Below are 22,397 nucleotides of genomic sequence, written 5' to 3' on the forward strand. Positions count from 1 at the left end.
GTCATAGATACTGTACATATAGACACACACGCACTCTACCTGTTGATCTGTCTGCATCTTGCGTCCCACCACTCTGAAGGCGTTAGTGGAGGGGTTGTGGTAGATCTGTACCCTGCTGAAGGCCTGAGACCCTGTTCCTGCCGGGAGCCACATCTTATTCCCATCATCATAGATCATCACCGTGGCCCGAGCCTGGCAGATACTGGACTCACTAAAGGAGAGACAGTGGAATTATTTATTATGCAAAAAAAGCTTAGAGTTGAATAGATAGAGAGCTAGAGAGAGAAAGGGGGGCCAGGAGTAAGGGAAGAAGGGATGGTTTTGGGAGAGGGGCTAATAATGGAGGAGGAGGGAACCAGGGGAAAGTATAGTGGATGACAGCAGGGTAGGAAGAGAGGGGGCGGAGAAGAGAGGGAGAAAGAATCATAAAAATGAGCTAGGTCACATGCTGCCATAAACAAGACATGCTTGAGAGTTGAGCCAGTCCATACAGGCAATCGTCCAGTTGCTCTGTTCAAACTCACCCAGCCACTGTCACACTATGGCTGTCAATGGACCCCCGAGCACTGATGCAAGCCAACTCAATACACTCTTAATGAAGGGAGGGAGCAACAGGTAATACAACATAATGAATGGTGTCTCTTCAAGCACAATCAACAGGCCATTTATACGCCTGTGAGTGTATAGTCTAAGTTTAGGTCCTCCCTTGACATGTATATTGTGAGAATATGCAGATGCATTTACCAGATGTTAGTGTATATATGAAAGAGAGAGACATTGTGAGGGAAGCGATGGAGGAAGAGTAGGAGAGACAGACGAGAGAGACACGGGGCAGCAGTTAGCCTAGTGTTTAGAGTGTTAGACTAGTAGCCGAACGGTCGCAAGAGCGAGTCTCTGAGCTGAAAAGGTAAAACAAAAAAATCTGCCCCTGAACAAGGCAGTTAACCCTAGGCTGTCATTGAAAATAAGAATTTGTTCTTAACTGACTTGCCTAGTTAAATAAATATAAAAAGAGAGAGCAGGAATGCAGTAGGATCGTTCCACCAAGTCAGTGCCTTTTGAGAAGTGTAACTTGGTCAAAAAAAATGTTACTTTAGAGTTCAACTTCATAAAAAGGTAGTAAGTGCCAAATAAAGTAACAGGGTTGACAATTTCATCTTAAATCAGCCCTGAATCTTCTTGTGACGGGGGAATGGAAACTTGTGTGCAACAGGGAGTGGCAATCGAATGCAAGCTTCACAAAAATGTATAAATTGCTAAAATATCTTTAGCCTGTCTATCTATGGGTAATAGGGTTGACGTGTTACACTCGACCCACTTATTTTCCCACCACAAAACACCAGAAAAATGGCCAAAAAGAGTCGAACCAGCTGAAGTAAATAATAATCTTTGTCAAACAACAAAATAACTAGGGCTTTACAATGCTGAAAATGTTGGGGTTAAGTGGGTTAAAATCTTCATAGATGTCAAAGAGGGACATGTCAAAATGAAGAATTTTGGCACTTTAACAAGTCTTTATTCATATCTATTGAATTCTCCATGTGGTCTATATTAAAATGCACTTTAAAAAATATATATAACAGGCTTTTAAAATTCAATATTGGTTCACAATTTCTACTTAAAATATCAACAGTGGGGCCTCCTGGGTGGCGCAGTGGTCTAGCTGTGCCACCAGAGACTCTGGGTTCGCGCCCAGTCTCCTTCACAGTCGGCCGCGACCGGGAGGTCCGTGGGGCGAGGCACAATTGGCCTAGCATCGTCCGGTTTGGCTGGTAGGGATATCCTTGGCTCATCGCGTACTAGCAACTCCTGTGGCGGGCCGGGTGCAACGCATGCTAACCAGGTCGCCAGGTGCACAGTGTTTCCTCCGACACATTGTTGCGACTGGCTTCCGGGTTGGATGCGCGCTGTGTTAAGAAGCAGTGCGGCTTGGTTGGGTTGTGTTTCGGAGGACGCATGGCTTTCGACCTTCGTCTCTCCCGAGCCCGTACGGGAGTTGTAGCGATGATACAAGATAGTAACTACTAACAATTGGGGAGAAAAGGGGCTAAAATGTAAAAAAAAAATCAACAGGGATGCAAAAGGCACTCTTTTTGCGTAACAAAAAAATTAAATGGCTAATTTAAGGAGTCGAACCAGCTTAGACCACTACCGCCACTTAGAAATGTCCTAGTTTTTGAAAGAGAAGCACATTTTTTGTCTATTAAAATAACCTCAAATTGATCAGAAATACAGTGTAGACATTGTTAATGTTGCAAATGACTATTATAGCTTGAAACGGCAGATTTTTTATGGAATATCTATATAGGAGTAGAGGCCCATTATCAGCCACCATCACTCCTGTGTTCCAATGGCACGTTGCGTTAGCTAATCCAAGTTTATCATTTTAAAAGGCTAATTGATCATTAGAAAACCCTTTTGCAATTATGTTAGCACAGCTGAAAACTGTTGTATTGATTAAAGAAGCAATACAACTGGCCAACCTGTTCTTAGGGAAATGTACCAGCTAATAGAAACCTTGGCATTTCGCAGCCCCTGGTCTTTAAGAGAAAGTAAACACATTTTAGAGACTACTGGAAATTCAAACCAATCTATAGGAGAGGACTGCAGTGTTATGCAAGTAGGCTTATGTGCAGTGGCACTGACAGACAAGTGTTACCGACTAGAGCCAGACATGGTGACAATGACAGACAAGTGTTACTGACTAGAGCCAGACATGGTGACAATGACAGACAGATAGTGAGGGCCACCCCGATACTCTGGCTCATATCAAGGTTCACACACTCCCCTAGTCACACATAAAGGAAGTCCCTGACTTTCAGGCAGGCTGAGTGAGTGAGTGACAGAGTCCCTATTCCAACTACGAGAGAGGAGTCTGAGGAGCGGTGTGTGTGTTTATATGTGTGTGTTGGGCGTGGTGAGTAAGTGTGTAGAATGTGCATAGAGACAGTATAAAAATTAAATAGGAGGGTCAATGCAGATAGTCTATGTAGTCATTTTATTAGCTATATAGCAGTCTTATGGCTTGGGGATAGAAGCTGTTTAGGAGCCTGTTGGTGTCAGACTTGACGCTCCGGTACCGCTTGCCATGCGGAAGCAGAGAGAACAGTCTAAAGCGAACAACATGCTTCATGATCAAGTAATGTTAGCATATCAGTAATATTACGTTTACCTCTCAAAAACAAATATAAAAGTACAGTAATGATATCGAACGATGTCACTCATATTATAATATATGCTACACAGCTAGGAAACGTTAGCTAGAAAGCTAGCTAGCTAAATAAAATGGAGTGAATAAAAAGTGTCACAGATGTCTCAAGTTGAAGGAGCGTGCAATTGGCATGCTAACTTCAGGAAACGGCTGTGCAAAGTTGCTTGATATTGGCAAGAACTGGAACACGCTGTCTTATACGTTGTTGATCCAGAGCATCCCAAACATGCTCAACGGGTGACATACCTGGTGAGTATGGCCATGGAAGAACTGGGTCATTTTCAGCTTCCAGGAACTGTGTACAGACCCTTGAAACATGGAGCCGTGCATTATGCTGAAACATGAGCGGATGAATGGCACGACATTGGGCCCCATTGAAGAGAAGTGGGACAACATTCCACAGACCACAATCAATAGTCTGATCAACTCTATGTGAAGAAGACATGTCGTGCTGCATGAGGCAAATGGTGGTCACACCAGATACAGTTTTTCTTTTAAATGTTAAGGTACCTGTGACCAACAGATTCCCGGTCATGTGAAAAAGAAAATAATTGACTGATTTCCTTATATGAAGTGTAACTCAGAAAAATCTTTGAAATGGTTGCGTTTATATTTTTGTTCAGTATAATTTCTGAATACTTAAGTAAAACGTGCTGGCTGTAGCTGAATGCTGATGTTTAGCTGAACAATAACTATTTGGAGCTCTTAGGCTGACACTAGGTACCATATTAAAAGATACCTTAAAATGAAGCCTGGTTTGTTCTATTTATATCATGGAAGTCACTGAGGCAAAAGCAATTGAAACAATTTCAGATGTAACTGGCTGTTACTACAATATCAGGTAAAACCTAAAGAAAAATAAGTGAAACGTCTATACGTTTCAAAAGCATTGCTATGCTATAACAATTTGTCCGGTACGAGTTGTGTCAAGGAGATAGTGCAGGGCAGTGTAAACACAACTACCTCCGGAGGTATCGGTCCAGACATGATAAGTTCACATTGCAGTACGTGTAGCCAATGGTCTTTTTGCCAAAGTGGAGTCTAGAGAGAACCAGGAAGAGCAGACTCATTTTCTTTATCAATCTCTTTTCCCCACTCCTCCTCTCCTCTCCCTCCATCCATCCATCCATCCCATGATACAATCTCTTGCTTCCTGTGACACAGCTCTGTAGCCACAGCCCACCTCTTGCTCCCAGCAATGCCTAATAAGGGTTGACTCAGCCTGACTAGTGAACACACACACACACACACACACACACAAATGCACACCCTTTCAAGTTTACACACTGATGTGCTCACTGTTGACCCAAATGCTTGTTAGGTAAGGTAGGTGAAGAAAGAAGTTAATAGATGGAAAAATAAAAATGAAGATGTCCCTGGCTGGGGACATAATGGTGTGAGGAAAGAGAGTCGTGGATTGTGGTCAGTAAGCACAGAAACAGAGGTGCCAGCTGAACTTATCCAGCAAGTATGCCAATATTCTATTTCAAAAGGTTTTCTCACATTTGTTCTCAGTGAATGTGACCCACCCAGGTATAGAGTGGTGAGGGCTGCTGCTAACTGGGAAGGTACAGAGAAAAGGACTGGGAAACAAATGCATTTTTAATATGAGCGAAAGCATAGGCTCAGGGGGAGAGTGAGGAGTGAATTATTGATACATCTACAGATATTGAGACTACATGTGTGTGCATATGTCAACAGAGTCCGAGAGGTTGGCAGGATGCTACATGGACACACGTTATTCACGCGTTAGCTTTTGAATGAACCACGAACAATAAATGCCATAAACAACCTACTCCTGTGACAGTGTCCAAAAAACACATATAATGCCGTCCTCGAAGGTTAGCGAAGAGTCTAGACTAGTAGTTAAGCTAAGTGTTAACTAGCTGACTAGTTCATTTAAACCTGTGAGAGTGGACTGTGAGAGCCAATAGGTCACTGGCTTAACCTTAAATTAACTCAACCAGGCAGTGGTCATTTTCAGTCTTAATCTGAGGAATTTTCACATACCCTTGAAACATTAGCTGTGGCTACTGCACATGTTAAAATCATAACCAAGTGCTCTTGCATGCAAAGGTTATGAAAATATCCTGTCTGTCAAGATGACAAATTATAGGCTCCTAGCAACCTAACTGATAACATTATGATAATAACATTAAGATAAGTTTATGGCCTGAATACAGACAGACAACGCCTACAGGAGAACCAATAAACCAAACTCAAAGGCCAAGTTTAGCTGAGAATTAAAATAAAAAGACAGAAACTCCAAGTTAGCCAACACTGACATTTGGAGCCGGAACGGGAGCCTATAGTTTCTCAGTCAGTGAGGGGTAACAGGAAACTGCAGCGCACGACTGGGGCATACGCTCTAAGAAATGTCTGTATAAGGCTTTGCTCAGAGCTTGTACTGACAAGTACAGTCAGGTCCAGTGGCTCTCCCGCTCTGTTTACCAGGCCATCCCACCATGCTTCTCCACACTCCTTATTTCTTCCTCCCCCTCTCTTAGTCTCCACATCTGGCCCCCATCGTCCCTCTTAATCCCTCAATCCTCTTCTTCATCACTGTGTTCATACTTAGGCTACCAGTTAAATCAGTATACGTTTTTTTGGACTCAAGCCCCCTCCGCTAAACAATTTCCCTCCACTTGTTCCACTTTGGCCTTCTATCTCTCTGTTAATCTGGCAGAAGATGTTGGACACTTATACACTATATGACCAAAAGTATGTGGACACTCGAACATCTCATTCTAAAATCATGGTCATTACTATGGAGTTGGTCCTCCCTTTGCTGCTACAACAGCCTCCACTCTTCTGGGAAGGCTTTCCAATAGATATTGAAACATTGCTGCAGAAACTCGCTTCCATTCAGCCACAAGAGCACTAGTGAGGATGAGCACTGATGTTGGGTGATTAGGCCTGGCTCGCAATTGGCGTTCCAATTCATCCCAAATGTGCTTGATGGAGTTTAGGTCAGGGCTCTGTGCAGGCCAGTCAAGTTCTTCCACACCGATCTCGACAAACCATTTCTGTATGGACCTCGCTTTGTGCATGGGGGGGCATTGTCATGCTGAAACAGGAAATATGCATAAGATTTCCCTTCACTTGAACTAAGGGGCCTAGTCCGAACAATGAAACACAGCCCTAGACCATTATTCCTCCTCCACCAAACTTTACAATTGGCACTCTGCATTCAGGTAGGTAGCGTTCTCCTGGCATCCGCCAACTACAGATTCATCCGTTGGTCTGCTCCACAGTTCATTGGCAGCGAGCTTTACACCACTCCAGCCAACACTTTTATTTGTCAAATGTGCCAAATAAAAAACAGGTGTAGACCTTGCCGTGAAATGCTTCCTTACAAGCCCTTAACAATGGAGTCAAGAAAATATTTACTAAATAAACAATAAGGAGGTTATATAATGCGCATGGTGATCTTAGGCTTGTGTGAGGCTGCTCAGCCATGGAAACCCATTTTACGAAGCTCCCAAAGAAACAGTTATTGTGCTGACATTGCTTCTAGAGGCAGAACTTAGTACTGACTGTTGCAACTAGAGGTCGACCGATTATGATTTTTCAACAGTGATAGCGATTATTGGAGGACCAAAAAAAGCTGATACCGATTAAAAATCGGTCAATTTATTTATAATAATGACAATTACAACAATACTGAATGAACACTTATTTTTACTTAATTTAATACATCAATAAAATCCATTTAGCCTCAAATAAATAATGAAACATGTTCAATTTGGTTTAAATAATGCAAAAACAAAGTGTTGGAGAAGAAAGTAAAAGCGCAATATGTGCCATGTTAAAAAAGCTAACGTTTAAGTTTCTTGCTCAGAACATGAGAACATATGAAAGCTGGTGATTCCTTTTAACATGGGTCTTCAATATTCCCAGGTAAGAAGTTTTAGGTTGTAGTTATTATAGGAATTATAGGACTATTTCTCTACCATTTGTATTCCATATACCTTTGACTATTGAATGTTCTTATAGGCACTTTAGTATTGTCAGTGTAACAGTATAGCTTCTGTCCCTCTCCTCGCCTCGAAACAGGAACACATTGACAACAGCCACCCTCGAAGCATCGTTACCCATCTCTCCACAAAAGCCGCGGCCCTTGCAGAGCAAAGGGAACAACTACTTCAAGGTCCCAGAGCGAGTGACGTCAACGATTGAAATGCTATTAGTGCGCAACCCACTAACTAGCTAGCCATTTCACATCGATTACACCAGCCTAATTGCGGGAATTGATAGGCTTGAAGTCATAAACAGCTCGATGCTTGAAGCACGCGAAGAGCTGCTGGCAAACGCACGAAAGCGCTGTTTGAATGAATGCTTACGAGCTTGCTGCTGCCTACCACCGCTCAGTCAGACTGCTCTATCAAATATCAAATCATTGACTTAATTATAACATAAACACACAGAAATACAAGCCGTAAGTCATTAATATAGTCAAATCCGAAAACTATCATTTCAAAAACAAAACGTTTATTCTTTCAGTGAAATACGGAACCGTTCCGTATTTTATCTAATGGGTGGCATCCAGAAGTCTAAATATTGCTGTTATGTCATAATTATGTACAATTCTGACAAATGAACTACGGTCTTTGTTAGGAAAAAATGGACTTCGCAACGAGCCGGGTGGCCCAAACTGCTGCATATACACTGACTGCTTGCACGGAACGAAAGAGAAGTGACACAATTTCCCTAGTTAAAAGAAATTCCTGTTAGCAGGTAATATTAACTAAATATGCAGGTGTAAAAAATATATACTTGTGTATTGATTTTAAAGAAAGACATTGATGTTTAGGTACATTGGTGCAACGACAGTGCTTTTTTTCACAAATGTGCATGTTAAATCGTTTCCATTTCACAATAACAGCACATACAGTAGACCAGGGCAGCTCTTGCAGGGCAAAAATTGACAAACTGACTTGTTGGAAAGGTGGCATTCTATGACAGTGTCATGTTGAAAGTCAATGAGCTCTTCAGTAAGGCCATTCTACTGCCAATGTTTGTCTATGGAGATTGCATGGCTGTGTACCTAACTTTATACACCTGTTAGCAACGGGTGTGGCTGAAATCGCTGAATCCACTAATTTGAAGGGGTGTCCACATACACTATCTATACAAAAGTATGTTATGTGCTTGCCATGTCCTGCCATTGTGCCTTGTGGTCATTCATGCCAGACAAACTGTCCAGTATAGCACATCACATCAACAGATCAATACAAAAATCGGTATTGCGCTATACAAATCAATAACTGTACTCTACTCCAAAATAATTACATGTTTCCAAAGATAAGAGTTTGAGTCGTAAATCATCAGTCATATTGAACATGACTAAATGAATGAAAAGGCATCGCAGTTCAGTTTATTCAGATCTCAGGAGGACTTCGCACCTGTAACAAATGTTATTTCACTCATAGGTCCTCTTCCCTCTCAGCCCATTAAAACATCTACTTCGAAGTTAGAGCTAAAACAATGAAAAGTAAAGCAACGCCAACTCCCCCTCTCAGCCTTGATAAAAATATAGACCACAGTTCCATGTTGTAGATGATGATGCAGATACCAATATCACACATTCTTAAAAGCAGAGTAGAAATAACCCGGTCCTGTCTCTCTAGGATACAGCGCACAACCTGGGACTCTCTAGCACCACCAGGTGAGTACACACACACAAACGACAGGGGCATAGGTGACCAACCGTGTGACCTCTTATCCAGTTTATGTACAAAAACATAAAAACAATTGCATTAGTTGAGGCAAAAATTGAAGTTGAAGTTACCAGTGTCATCTGACAGTATTGTCCTCAATGAACTTTCCCTCCAGCCATGTACAGGGCTGTCAGTGACATCACAGACTCAGAGATACCTCTGGCCCAAGTGACACTGACACACAGTGGGACACAGACAGTAACTTCACTGAATAACAAGTAGTGTTAATCTCTCAAATACAAAAACACAGAGCGAGTGACAGCCTAAGTAATTTAATGCTGTTCAAATAAACAGTTGTAAAGATGGATCGCATACCTCAGCCCCTTGAAGTACAGGTATTTATAAGAGGTTAACCATATGGAGCGACTGGCTGACTACTGAAGCCCCAGACTAAAGATTGAGGAGGACCAGGGCCCCTGTGGTAATCCTTGGCCTACTGCTGATAACTTTCCTAACTCTATCCTTCTCTCCGTCTCCCTCCCTTCCGCGTGCCTGCTCCCTCACACAGGTCCTAGCATGCTATAAACACAGACTTTAGGATACTGCCTTTAGTCTCTCCCCCGTCAGCCACATACACTGGCCATCTTTTTTTTCCTGTCTCTCTCTCTCTCAGGTGTCGGATTCTCATTCTCCGTCTCTTATGCTCGGCCTCTTATGCACCAACTCTCTCACTTTCTCTTTCTCAGTCAAGTTCAAACCACTCAGCATTCTTTGCGTCAGCATTCTTTGTGTGCTGACTCATCGGTGCCGGAGTTTCTCTGGAATAGGTCTCTCCAACGTTGTGGAAACGTTCCCTGGCTGTCTGGGCCAGGCCTCTGACCACTTGAAAGAGGCCGAGGAGCAAAAGCAGCATTCCAGCTCCTGAAGCGCTATGGGGGGGGGGGGTTGTGACTGGCACTCACTATGCCCTTATTTGGACCATCGAATCATCGCTCTCCTCTCTGCGTTCGCTTAATTCCTTTTACATGTCGAAGCGTATCCTCCCTGAGAAGCTAAGGAGGCAGAGGAGGCGGCAAACCCCCTCGGGGAAGATCCCCCTCATTATGGGGTGAGAGATGAAGAGAACCTCCCCACCCTATCTGTTGTCCAGACATGTAGCTATGTCCACATCTCCAGAGAATATGCTATGGGTATGAAACTGTGCCCACCGTGCACAAAAGAGGGAGCGAGGAATGATATAATTTGAGTTGATAACTCACTGTTATGAAGGTCTGTGAGTGCTGCATGCCTCTGGCTTGACACTTTGCATTAGCTATACATTTCACTGAACAAAATTTAACATTTAAAGTGTTGGTTTCATGACCAGAAATAAAAGATCCCTGAAATGTTCCATACGCACAAAAAGCTTCTCAAATATTGTGGAAGTCCCTGTCAGTGAGAATTTCTCCTTTGCCAAGATTATCCATCCACCTGACAGGTGTGGTATATCAAGAAGCTGATTAAACAGCATGGTAATTACACAGGTGCACCTTGTGCTGGGGATAATAAAATGGCACTCTAAAATGTCCAGTTTTGTCAAACAACACAATGCGAGAGATGTCTCAAGTTGAGGGAGCGTGCCATTGGCATGCTGACTGCAGGAATGTGCACCAAAGCTGTTGCCAGAGATGTTTATGTTCATTTCTCTACCATAAGCCGACTCCCAACATCATTTTAGAGAATTTGGCAGTACATCCAGCCCAAGACCTCCACATACGGCTTCGTCACCTGATGGATCGTCTGAGACCGGCCACCCGGACAGCTGAAGAATCGGAGGAGTATTCCTGTCTGTAATAAAGCCCATTTGTTGGTAAAAAAAAACATCTTTCAGATTGGCTGGGCTTGGCTCCCCAGTGGGTGGGCCTGGCCCGCAAGTGGGGTGGCAGGGAGTCTAGTGGTTAGAGCGTTGGACTAGTAGCTGAAAGGTTACAAGATCGACTCCCCGAGCTGACAAGGTAAAAATGTGTCGTTCTGCCCCTGAACAAGGCAGTTAACCCACTGTTCCTAGGCCGTCATTGAAAATAAGAATTTGTTCTTAACTGACTTGCCTAGTTAAATAAAGATAAAATAAAAAAAATGTAAAAGTGGGTAGGACTGGCCCGCAAGTGGGTAGGGCTGGCCCGCAAGTGGGTAGGGCTGGCCCGCAAGTGGGTAGGGCTGGCCCGCAAGTGGGTAGGACTGGCCCGCAAGTGGGTAGGGCTGGCCCGCAAGTGGGTAGGACTGGCCCGCAAGTAGGTAGGACTGGCCCGCAAGTGGGTAGGACTGGCCCGCAAGTGGGTAGGACTGGCCCGCAAGTGGGTAGGACTACGTGCTCCCAGGCCCACCCATGGCGGCGCCCCTGCCCATTCATGTGAAATACATAGATTAGGGCCTAAAATGTTTTTCAATTGACGGATTACCTTTTTTGAACTGTAACTCAGTAAAATCTTTGAAATTGTTGCATTCATATTTTTGTTCAGTATAGATGCTGAGTAGTAGTAGTGGAAATTCCTTTATCACGATCCTCAAAACAGGTCAACATTGGTCAAGACACAGGAAGTCTCATTTTCATCTTTGGTACACAATCAAATCATGTATCTATCAAATGTTGCTGTCCTACTCTTTGATGGTATGCACGGTGTCTTCAAAACGGTTCAACTTGCCTCGTGGTCACTAAAGTTCATGCATGAACATGCTTATAACTTGAAAATGAAGCAATGGATCGAAGATCAGTTAGTCTACCTTTTGAATGAGGTGGTCATTTCTACAGTTACAACCCATTGAGACGATACATGAATTCACTACCCATTGAAAAGGTATCCAAATGACTAAAACCTAGAATTATTCAACATAGATATTAATCAGACAGAGAGACCCAACTGGGAGCTCTGAAGAGGCAACCAGTCCTGCGATATTACAAAAGCTGATAGTGTCGGTAAACAAGATTAGTCGCTACGCTAATCATTCACAAAAATGTCACCCATGCAGGAAATAGTTTTTGATGCCCAATCTATTTAACCCACAGTGGCATCGCTTGAGCCTCAATATACATTTTCCAACCAGAACATAGCTTTTATCCAGTCAATGCACTCTCAGCATCCTCATGTATGGCTGTAGGGGAAAGTCAGTAGACATGACAGAGAGAGTGCGATGGCTGTCACTATAAAACCGTTCTCCACAGACGCCCATTATGCCACATTATGAAGTGGCACTCTTCTAAACCTACTCTGTGTGTGTGTGTGTTTGTGTGCCCATTAGCAATCATATTCAGAACAACAGTGAATCACTAGACATTAATATTTGCCTAGGGAGGAAGAGAGAGTTATGAATGGAGAGAAAGAGAAGGAAGGAGAAATGGCAGCCTTTGCTGACCATGCATTAAATCATTACAGCATGGCTACTGCAACACGACGCAGCCTGTCTCAGCCATGGCCAGCAACCACTTTTAGAGTATCCAACATAGAGATCCTATTAAATGACTATTCTAGGTCCTAATTCTATGGTATCCAATGCCTAGTGGTTAGTCGCTCACCTACAGCTCCACAGTGACGGTGCAGTTTGTACCCTGTGTAGCTATGCCGATGCCCTGGGCTTGTTGGGACAAAGCCAACCAAGGCCTGGAGCTGCCCAGGGAACCAGAAGGAGAATATGATGACTGTTGTTCCAGAGACAACAGTGGCTCTGTGAAAGCACAGTTTCCTCCTGACCTACAGCATCTACATGGATCAGCTGCAGCACTACATGGGATTTAAAAGGAGAAACTGGGAGCGTTGGGAATGAGGGATATGGGTGTGTGGAAAGATACTAGCTAGGGTGGAAGGAAGGAACTTAAATGGTAAATATGGGAGTGTCAGGCTGAATCCCAAATCACCCCTTACCCTCGACCCTCCATTTACTCATTCCCCTCGCGCCTCCATTTACTCATTCCCCTCGCGCCTCCACTATATGCACAAGTGTCCCAAACCTGAGGGAGTAGCGGCTAATTAGATCCTCCGTTAGCCACTAGGACCGAGCCAGCAAGGATGCAGGCTCCAGAGCTAAGTGCTATCCCAACACACTGCGATATGTTTGGCGTTTTCGCAATTTCATAGAATTGAGAGGTGTACCTAATTATATGACTCGGGGGTTTGATTCAACCTTCAGAGTACCATGCTATAGGAGGTTGTAGAGGATTCTTTTGTCAGTGGCAATGAACAAAGCCCTATTATTTGCTTCCGGGTTACCATGCCCTACCCACCATTCTACAGACGCCTAGACTGTATACGTTTGAGTAACACCTCTGAACAAGGAGGGGGATATTGTAATCTAGATGCTTAGTAATAGAACCCACAACAACCACCAAGGAAACTGGATTTGGCACTATTGAGACAATAGAAGGTTTTGTACATTGTGCACTGCTTCTAATCCCAAGGCAGGCCCCAACATAAAGGCCTATTTATTTGCCCTTGAACAAGGAGCACCGATGGGGGTAGATTGTTATGGAGCAGTGGTGATCAGGTGTTGACATAAAAGGCCAGTAGCGTTAAATGGAAGAGCTTGTGATAATGCATGGCACAGATTGCTCGGCCACAGCGACATTCAGTGTTCATGTATAAATGATGCGCAAATTATTTTTTGGTGAATACTAATCACACACATCTCATTGTGGTGAGGGAGAATCCCAATGATTTTTGTACAGGGAACCCACCTGAATGTACTTTCATGAACAAAGGAATTATGGAAATAGCTTACATTAAAATATCACTGATTTTGGTAGAGGGGGACGGGAGGGTAGCAAGTGGAATACCCTCCCTGTGAGTCTACACTAGCCACCGGCTTCCAGTCAGGCCTCCCCATAGCCCTTCCAGTCAGGCCTCTCCATAGCCCTTCCAGTCAGGCCTCTCCATAGCCCTTCCAGTCAGGCCTCTCCATAGCCCTTCCAGTCAGGCCTCTCCATAGCCCTTCCAGTCAGGCCTCTCCATAGCCCTTCCAGTCAGGCCTCTCCATAGCCCTTCCAGTCAGGCCTCTCCATAGCCCTTCCAGTCAGTCAGCCTCTCCATAGCCCTTCCAGTCAGTCCTCTCCATAGCCCTTCCAGTCAGGCCTCTCCATAGCCCTTCCAGTCAGGCCTCCCCATAGCCCTTCCAGTCAGGCCTATCCATTGCCCCTCTCCATAGCCCTTCCAGTCAGGCCTCTCCATAGCCCTTCCAGTCAGGCCTCTCCATAGCCCTTCCAGTCAGGCCTCCATAGCCCTTCCAGTCAGGCCTCCATAGCCCTTCCAATCAGGCCTCCATAGCCCTTCCAATCAGGCCTCCATAGCTAATTTCAATACAGTCAGGCAGACAAAGAATGATGTGAGAGAAATAAAAGGAAACTGTAGGCGAGTCAGAAATCAGTGTTCTTGCTTTTAAGTAGATCAATACATGTGCTCAGCATGGAGAGTGAAAGGGGAACATTTTAAAAACTGATGAGAGCAGCCTTTTATTACTCTAAACACACAAGGCGCCAGGTAGCCTACCGGTTAAGAGAGTTGGGCCAGTAATCGAGCAAGACATTTAACCCTAATTGCTCCTGTAAGTCGCTCTGGAGAAGAGTGTCTGCTAAATGACTAAAATGAAGAAAAAAATATGTTTTTTTTGCTCAGTGTGGAGAGAGTGAAAGGGGAAAATGTCAAACTGGCGAGAGCTGTTGCTTGTAGACATATAGTTTATTTTTTACCTTTATTTAACTAGGCAAGTCAGTTAAGAACAAATTCTTACTTTCACTAACAGCCTAGAAACAGCTGGTTAACTGCCTTGTTCAGGGGCAGAATGACAGATTTTTACCTTGTCAGCTCAGGGATTTGATCTTGCAACCTTTCCGTTACTAGTCCAACTCTCTAACCACAAGGCCACCTGCCAGTCCAGTGTAGTATATCATGTTGCCTAGTCACTTAAAGCCAACACTGCCTTTGGCCGCCTTTCCTTCTAGTTCTCTGCTGCCAATGACTAGAACGAATTGCAAAAATCATAAAGCTGGAGTCATATCTCTCTCTCTAACTTTAAGCATCAGCTGTCAGAGCAGCTTACTGATCACTGTACCTGTAAATATCACACCCAACTACCTCATCCCCATATTGTTACTTATCCTCTTGCTATTTTGCACCCCAGTAGCTCTACTTGCACATCATCATCTGCACATCTATCACTCCGGTGTTAATACTAAATTGTAATTATTTCGCCTCCATGGCCTATTTATTGCCTTACCTCCCTAGACCTCTACATTTGCACACACTGTACATAGATGTTTCTATTGTGTTATTGACTGTACGTTTGTTTATGTGTAACTGTTGTTTTTGTCACACTGCTTTGCTTTATCTTGGTCAGGTCGTAGTTGTACATGAGAACTTGTTCTCAAATGTCTTGCTCCCCCATCCTCATCAACGGGGCTGTAGTGGAACAGGTTGAGAGCTTCAAATTCCTTGGTGTCCACATCACCAACACAACTAACATGGTCCAAACACACTAAGACAGTCGTGAAGAGGACACGACAAAGTATTTTCCCCCTCAGGAGACTGAAAATATTTGGCATAGGTCCTCAGATCGGCAGAAAAGGTTCTACATCTGCACCATCAAGAGTATCCTGACTGGTTGCATCACTGCCTGGTATGGCAACTGCTCGGCCTCGGACCGCAAGGCACTACAGAGGGTAGTGCATACGGCCCAGTACTACACTGGGGCCAAGCTTCCTGCCATCCAGGACCTATATACTCGGCAGTGTCAAAGGAAGGCCCAAAACATTTAAAGACTCCAGCCACCCTAGTCATAGACTGTTCTCTCTGCTAATGCACGGCAAGCGGTAAAGGTGCACCAATTCGAGGTCCAAAAGGCTTCTTAACAGCTTCTACCCCCAAGCCATAAGACTCCTCAACAGCTAATCAAAGGGCTACCCAGAACCCTCTTTTACACTGCTGCTACTCTCTGTTTATAATCTTTGCATAGTGTCACTAACTCTACCTACATGTACATATTACCTCAACTGACCCAAGCCCCTGCACATTTGACTCTGTACCCCCTGTATATAGCCTCACTTGTTAATTTTACTGCTGCTGTTTAATTATTTGTTACTTTTATTTTCTATTTATCCATTTTTTACTTAACGCATTGTTGGTTAAGGGCTTGTAAGTAAGCATTTCACTCTAAGATCTACTCCTGCTGTATTCGGTGCATGTGACATAAAATTTGATTGGATCCCCAAAACCCAGATTTGTCTGTCGGACTGCCAGATGGTGAAGTGTGATTCATCACTCCAGAGAGTCCAATGGTGGCTAGCTTTATACCACTCCAGCTGACATTTGGCATTGTGCATGGTGATCTGAGGCTTGTGAGCAGCTGCTCAGCCATGGAAACCTATTTTATGAAGCTCCCGACAAACAGTTCTTCAAGAGGCAGTTTGGAACTCGGTAGTGAGTGTTGCAACCGAGGACAGACAGTTTTTACACGTTATGCGCTTCAGCACTCTGCGGTCCCGTTCTGTGAGCTTGTGTGGACTACCACTTCTCGGTTGAGCAGTTGTTGCTCCTAGATGTTTCCATTTCACAATAACAGCACTTACAGTTGACCGGGCCATCTTTAGCAGGGCAGAAATTGACAAACTGACTTGTTGGAAAGGTAGCATCCTATGACGGTGCCACGTTGAACGTCACTGAGCTCTTCATTAAGGCCATTCTACTGCCAATATTTGTCTCTGGAGATTGAGCACACAGCCATACAATCTTATACCTGTCAGCAACGGTTGTGGCTGAAATAGCCAAATCCAGTCATTGGAAGACATGTCCATATACTTGTGTATATATGATGTAAGTAACCGTGTTGGGCTTGACTCAAATGGAAGGCAGTCAATTCAGGAAGTGATTTGAATTTAAAATCCTGAAATTTTTTAACTTTTGAAATAAAAAGTTAGACTTCTCAAGAAACTGAAAAGTACATTGTTAACTAATTCCCTTTTTTTGATTGTTGAATTGCAATTTCTGTTTACTTCCAAAATTGACTGTCTTCAATTCAAATTGACTCCAACCACGGTAAGTAAGCATTTCACCATAACGTCTAACTACACCTGTTGTATTTGGCACATGTGACATAACATTTGATTTGGTTTCAACACAGCGCATGGAATGACTTGTTAGATCAAATGTGGCATGTTTCACAACCACCTTACACTTGAAGGGTGTCCTGTGTAGGTCTACTGTATGCTAGCCCAGCCCAAGGGGGAGTCAGTTAGTACCAGACACCTGGAGCGAGTCACAGCAGGCGTCACTTTGATAACAATGACTTCTCCAGCTGCCATTAATGAAGACTGATTTATTTCCGGTGTGTCAGTGTGCATACAGTCAGAGAGAAACACGGAGGAAACCGGCCAGAAAGGCTCAGTTGATTATGTTTATGGGGAGAATGTATTTCTATGTATTAGATTTGGGTCAGCTCAGGATCTAGGGCTAGGCCTACCTATATTGGGAGAAACCATGGAACATTTAACCAGTTGGCTGCATTTCTGTGTCAACATTCAAATACGGTAGATTATGCTGGAGGACAATGAACTTGATGTGACCGACAACATTACATTCCTCACCCCATTATGTAAGCAAGGTAAATGACATGACCTCTTTAGGTGGGGCCGGAGCCCATTAATTTAGGCTTAGAGGTCAGTGTTGGTTTTAACAAAGTAAACCAAAGTGATCAACAACAGGTTAAAAACAACACAAGGCCTTACTTGCCCAACTAGGTTGTACAAAAGCAGTGAGAGATTCAAGATTGGTTAAAGATAAAGAACTTGTTGCACAGGTTATGGAAACACTACAAATAAACATTGTGGATAGAGTAAGAGTATACAAATGTACATATGCCCAGGTCATATGAGAGGGGCCATTGTGTTTGATTTTTTTTTTTTAGTTTTAAACATTCCAGAAAAGCCTAACCAGTGTCTGCTTCAAAGCATGTAATTGCCAACTGCACAAGCTTCAACAGGATGTGGAATTTGTAGACTGGAGTGTTCCATGCTCGGTGCAATTTGGTTCCGTGTACAACCCTGGTTGGCCAACTACCAGAGGGAAAAAAAGAGAACCTTGCATTGATACGTGGTGTTATACGGCAAGCCAGCTGACCAGACAGCTACATGCCTAGCTTACACAGAGTGCTCAACCACAGGGCACCATTACAGATAGCAGCGTCCCATTTCCCAAATAGGCCACAATAAATCTTGATTCCATGATAAACCTAAATCACTATGGGACACACATTGCCATTCAAGTAACGTACAAATGACCCGCTCTAATGTACTGGAATTAGGCCACTTGACAATATGTTAAACTATGACAGAGCAACAGGCTACAAGGGGACAGAGTCATATACATTTTTGACTGACACCAGACAGACACAGCGCTCTAGCGTGCATTTATCTGATTATTCTCTCACTCAGCCCCTTCCCAAATTAAACTGGGCTACAAAGTGAAACATTGTATTAGGTATTCTACATTGAAACAAGTTGGTCTAGTCTGGCGGTCACTTTAATAATGACATGTTTAGTCTATCCTGAGTCCAAACTAGACTACCGAAAGAGTTCGAGATCTATCGGTGTTACATGATAAATCATGTGATAGACTCCAAACAAAAACTTGCACCGTCCATGCGCGAGCACTACAAGCGCACAAAACTGTTGTATTGTAGTTCCAAAACAAAATAAACACAATGAACAGACCGATCAGATTTGACCCGCTTTACCTCATTGTTAGGCGAGAAGAGAGATCCACTCCGATGCAGTTTTTTCGGCTTCAGATCTGAGCCCGGGTTCAAAAGCAAAACAATTAAATAAAAGACGACGATATCGGCGAGATACACATGGATCTACCCGCAAAGGGGTAGCCTACGATCCACAAGCAGGATAAAGATAAGCACACCTCGACGATTTCCTGGTTTCGGAGAGGGGTTGAAAGGCTGGATACAGTAGTGGAGCGCGCTTGTCAACTCCAATCAGGATCCGAGACTCATCTCTCCTTTCTAAACAGGCTACCATAAACCGTGCCAGGACAAACTAAAGTCTCTTTACTATTTTTCTCAAAGTGGGAACTCCTCTTGATCGGTAATGATGTGAACCTTCTCTAGACCTTCGTCCTGGTCTGCGTAATTTCGTTGGTGTTTAAACCAGCGTTTAACTCGAAGTAGGTTTTCATTCCATGTTCACCGGCCCCTCCTCTCTGTAGTTAGAAAATAGGTCCTTGCTATCTGGGATCAGTGGGACGTCCCAGTGAAGTGGACATTTTAAAAAGGTTAAGGTTAGGCTTTTGGGAGTGATGTCCATGTCCCAAGGATGCCGGATTGCACTAACCTTTGAAAAAAAATCCACACAACTCTGCCTTTCCCTAGTGGTTGAAAGGCATAACTCTAATTCGGATATTCAAGGTTGATAGAAAGTTGGGAACAAACTGTATTTATAATTATTTAAGCAACATAGGCCTGTTGGACTGAACAAGACTGCCCTATAATCAACGTTGTGCACAACGTGAATAGTGGTGAGACAACAAATAGTTTAAGAAACTAGTTGTAGACTGTATGTAGGCAAAACATATACACATAGGTGCAGTGAACTGTGTCGGTCAGGCATAGTAGTACTGTGCCCCTGGAGCAAATTATGGTTGTGGCTTGCTCAAGGGCACATTGACAGATTTTTCACCCTGCCAGCTCAGGTATTCAAACTGGCAACCTTTCGTTTACTGACCAGACGCTCTAACCACTAGGCTACCTGCCACCAGCACAGGCCTTCTAACTTCATACACAATGAAGGAGGAAGATAATGGGAAAGAATATAGCGAATTACACAGTGCTGTCACCACCATGATATCTTGCACTGCATTCCTAAAACTTCTTGAGCAATACTGTAGCATTTTTCTCCTTATGGGGGAGAGGGAACTGGAGCAGAAGAGGAAGGACTGCATTATGTCTCAATGGCATGTGTAAACATCTGAAGCACTGGTAGGCCTGAACACACACGGCAGCTGTCTACAGAGCAACTGTCAGCCTGTCACACAATTTGAGCTCCCTCCATTCAATCTGCTGTCTGCTGGCCACTACTGAAACTGCACCCAAAAATAGAGTACACATTTTCAAGAAATTATATAAACTCATGTTAATTATATAATCAAATTTTCCCCATCCAAGCATGTAATTTTGTGGGAAACTGGTGAAAAAAATGAAAATGTGTGTGTCAGACGGTCCCTCTACTCCCAGAAAGTGGTTCACCTAGAAGTAGACTGTGCTGTAATGTTAGGATTCTCCCCTCATTTCCTCTGTACCACTTTTCCACAGTGTGACGTCAGCTCTCTCCATAGTTGGCACAGTTTCACATGGGACCTGTTGGACTTGGACAAGTGATTAGATAATATGAGAGTTAGATTAAGGTAGAGACCAAGGTTATGTTAGAGTGGCTGGACAGTGAGAGATAAGGGGAAGACCCGGGTACATTAGGTGTGTGTGTGTGTGAGAGAGAGAGAGTTTGTGCCCTCTTTTTAGAGGGGGCATTATGTAAACAGGAATCTAGTTTACTGTATTATAAGACAGTAGCAAAAATTAGAGGAGAAGAGATTGAAACTCAGTCTGGAAAACAATGTGAATGGTGGTGGAGGCAAGGGGTTGAGTACTAATCAATTTAATAAGGATTAATATGGGTCATGGATTATTTCACTGTGCATAATAGATAACATTCTCTTATGAAAAAGAGTGTGTGTGTTTGGACAGGAGAGCGGGGGAGAGAGAGAGAGAGCGAGATCTGGGCCAGTCGCCAGGCTGAGGGAATCTAAAGAAATGTAGCCCAAATGAGCTGACTCGGTCTCTGACCTCTACTAGGGGAAATGAGGAGGATGACCTAAGGCACAAATATGTAAGTCACAGCACAGTGGAAGATATGTTAAGGAGGATTTAGAGCTGAAACTCGTAATGTTTGTGAGGACAATGCTTTATCAAACCTTAGCGGTTTGTCCCTCTTCAACTGTTTGCTCGGTCTGTAGACTGGTGGTATTTGACAGGTATTGAGTGTTGCTCAGCATTTTGCACTCATGTAGCCTGCAGTAGTTAAAAAGTTTAAGCACGCCCTCTACTGGCCGGCCAAACAAAATACAGTACTAATATACGCCGTTAGATGGCGGAAGATACTACCTGTTTTTATTAAGAGAATGATTTTATGTTTTAATATTGATAAGTGTAGGCCTACTATTTTGTTTGAGAAAAACAATTCCAGTCAGTTTGTATACATAAACTATATTTGTTGCTATGTAGTCTATAGTTGCGCCCTTATCTGATTTATCAGGAAAAAGAATACAATAGCAGCTCAACATAAACTGGCGTGTCCATGTATCAGTACACATTGTATCTCCACATTTCCCTAGTCTGCCAATAACATACAGTATGTGATGTATTTGTATTAAAACTCCTATATGTAGGCCTAATTAAATTAACAAAAAAATATTAAATGTGTGGGGTAGCACACATTTAGCACCCACTTTCACTGGGATGAGGTGACCTCAAGTGTGTTTGTGTATATCACAGTAGGTTGGTGGCACCTTTATTGGGGAGTACTGGCTCGTGGTAATGGCTGGAGCAGGATATGTGGTATCAAATATTCAATTTGCTCCGTTCCAACCATTATGTTGAGCCGTCCTCCCCTCAGCAGCCTCCACTGCTGTTTACAGAGTTGATACTCTGTCACTTTTTCTCCACATGCCTCGTGGCACTGATACCCAGACCATGGATCTGCTTGGAAACAAACTGCAGCGGTTCGGGTTACCAGGCAAGATCGATGACGAGGGTGTCGCGTTGCGCGGAGGGGAGAGTATCGATGCATGGCCGATCGCTATCATAATCACACTTCCCCTCTTATCGCGCCTTCTGCTCCAGCTGCCTACTGAATAAAACATCCTCCTTCCTGTTGAAGAGTCCCACCCCAAAATCTGGAGGGAAATGGACTAAAGAAGTCTCACTCATGCGTAAAGACCCATGGCACCCTTTTCTATAACTCATTACAAATGAATGAATAGGTGTGTGTAACAGTATAACTTTAGTCCGTCCCCTCGCCCAAACCAGGGACCCTCTGCACACATCAACAACTGACACCCACGAAGCATCATTACCCATCCCTCCACAAAAGCCGCAGCCCTTGCAGAGCAAGGGGAACCACTACTTCAAGGTCTCAAAGCGAGTGACGTCACCAATTGAAACGCTGTTAGCGCGCACCACCGCTAACTAGCCAGCCATTTCACATCGGTTACATGTGCATGCTTTTCACTAAACAGAACACTCAAGAGATTGAAAATACTGTATTATTGGTGCTAACATGAACTGCTGCAGACAGACCAAAAAAAGAGAAATAGGAAGGTTTCTCCCATCTCTGATCAGGAAAATAACGAGTTGGCTTACAGATTAAAGACAAGGATGAGGGGGGTTAGTTTGAGTTTTATCCAAGTTCGTTTTAAGTTCCCTTCCTCTCTCTGACACACACATCCCAGAAG

At 43.6% G+C, this 22,397-nt stretch overlaps 1 protein-coding gene across 3 annotated transcripts in view; it reads right to left on the reverse strand.

Moving 5' to 3' along the window:
- LOC124005514 (vasodilator-stimulated phosphoprotein-like) overlaps positions 1-19,221 on the reverse strand; it is a 31,100-nt gene extending 11,879 nt beyond the window's left edge. For 2 of the 3 annotated variants that reach the window (XM_046314868.1, XM_046314866.1), the window contains exons 1-2: positions 18,622-19,221; positions 40-211 (exon numbers count right to left, since the gene is read on the reverse strand). In XM_046314868.1, coding sequence (XP_046170824.1) covers positions 40-211; positions 18,622-18,626 — 177 coding nt within the window. In that variant the 5' untranslated portion in view covers positions 18,627-19,221. Of the gene's footprint in view, positions 1-39; positions 212-9,246; positions 9,523-18,621 lie in introns of those variants that run through there. The other variant, XM_046314867.1, reaches the window with a different exon arrangement.
- Between the last annotated feature and the right edge of the window lie 3,176 nt (positions 19,222-22,397).

This window comes from Oncorhynchus gorbuscha, linkage group LG19 (assembly GCF_021184085.1).
Source record: "Oncorhynchus gorbuscha isolate QuinsamMale2020 ecotype Even-year linkage group LG19, OgorEven_v1.0, whole genome shotgun sequence".
In the NCBI taxonomy this organism is placed as follows: Eukaryota; Metazoa; Chordata; class Actinopteri; order Salmoniformes; family Salmonidae; genus Oncorhynchus; species Oncorhynchus gorbuscha.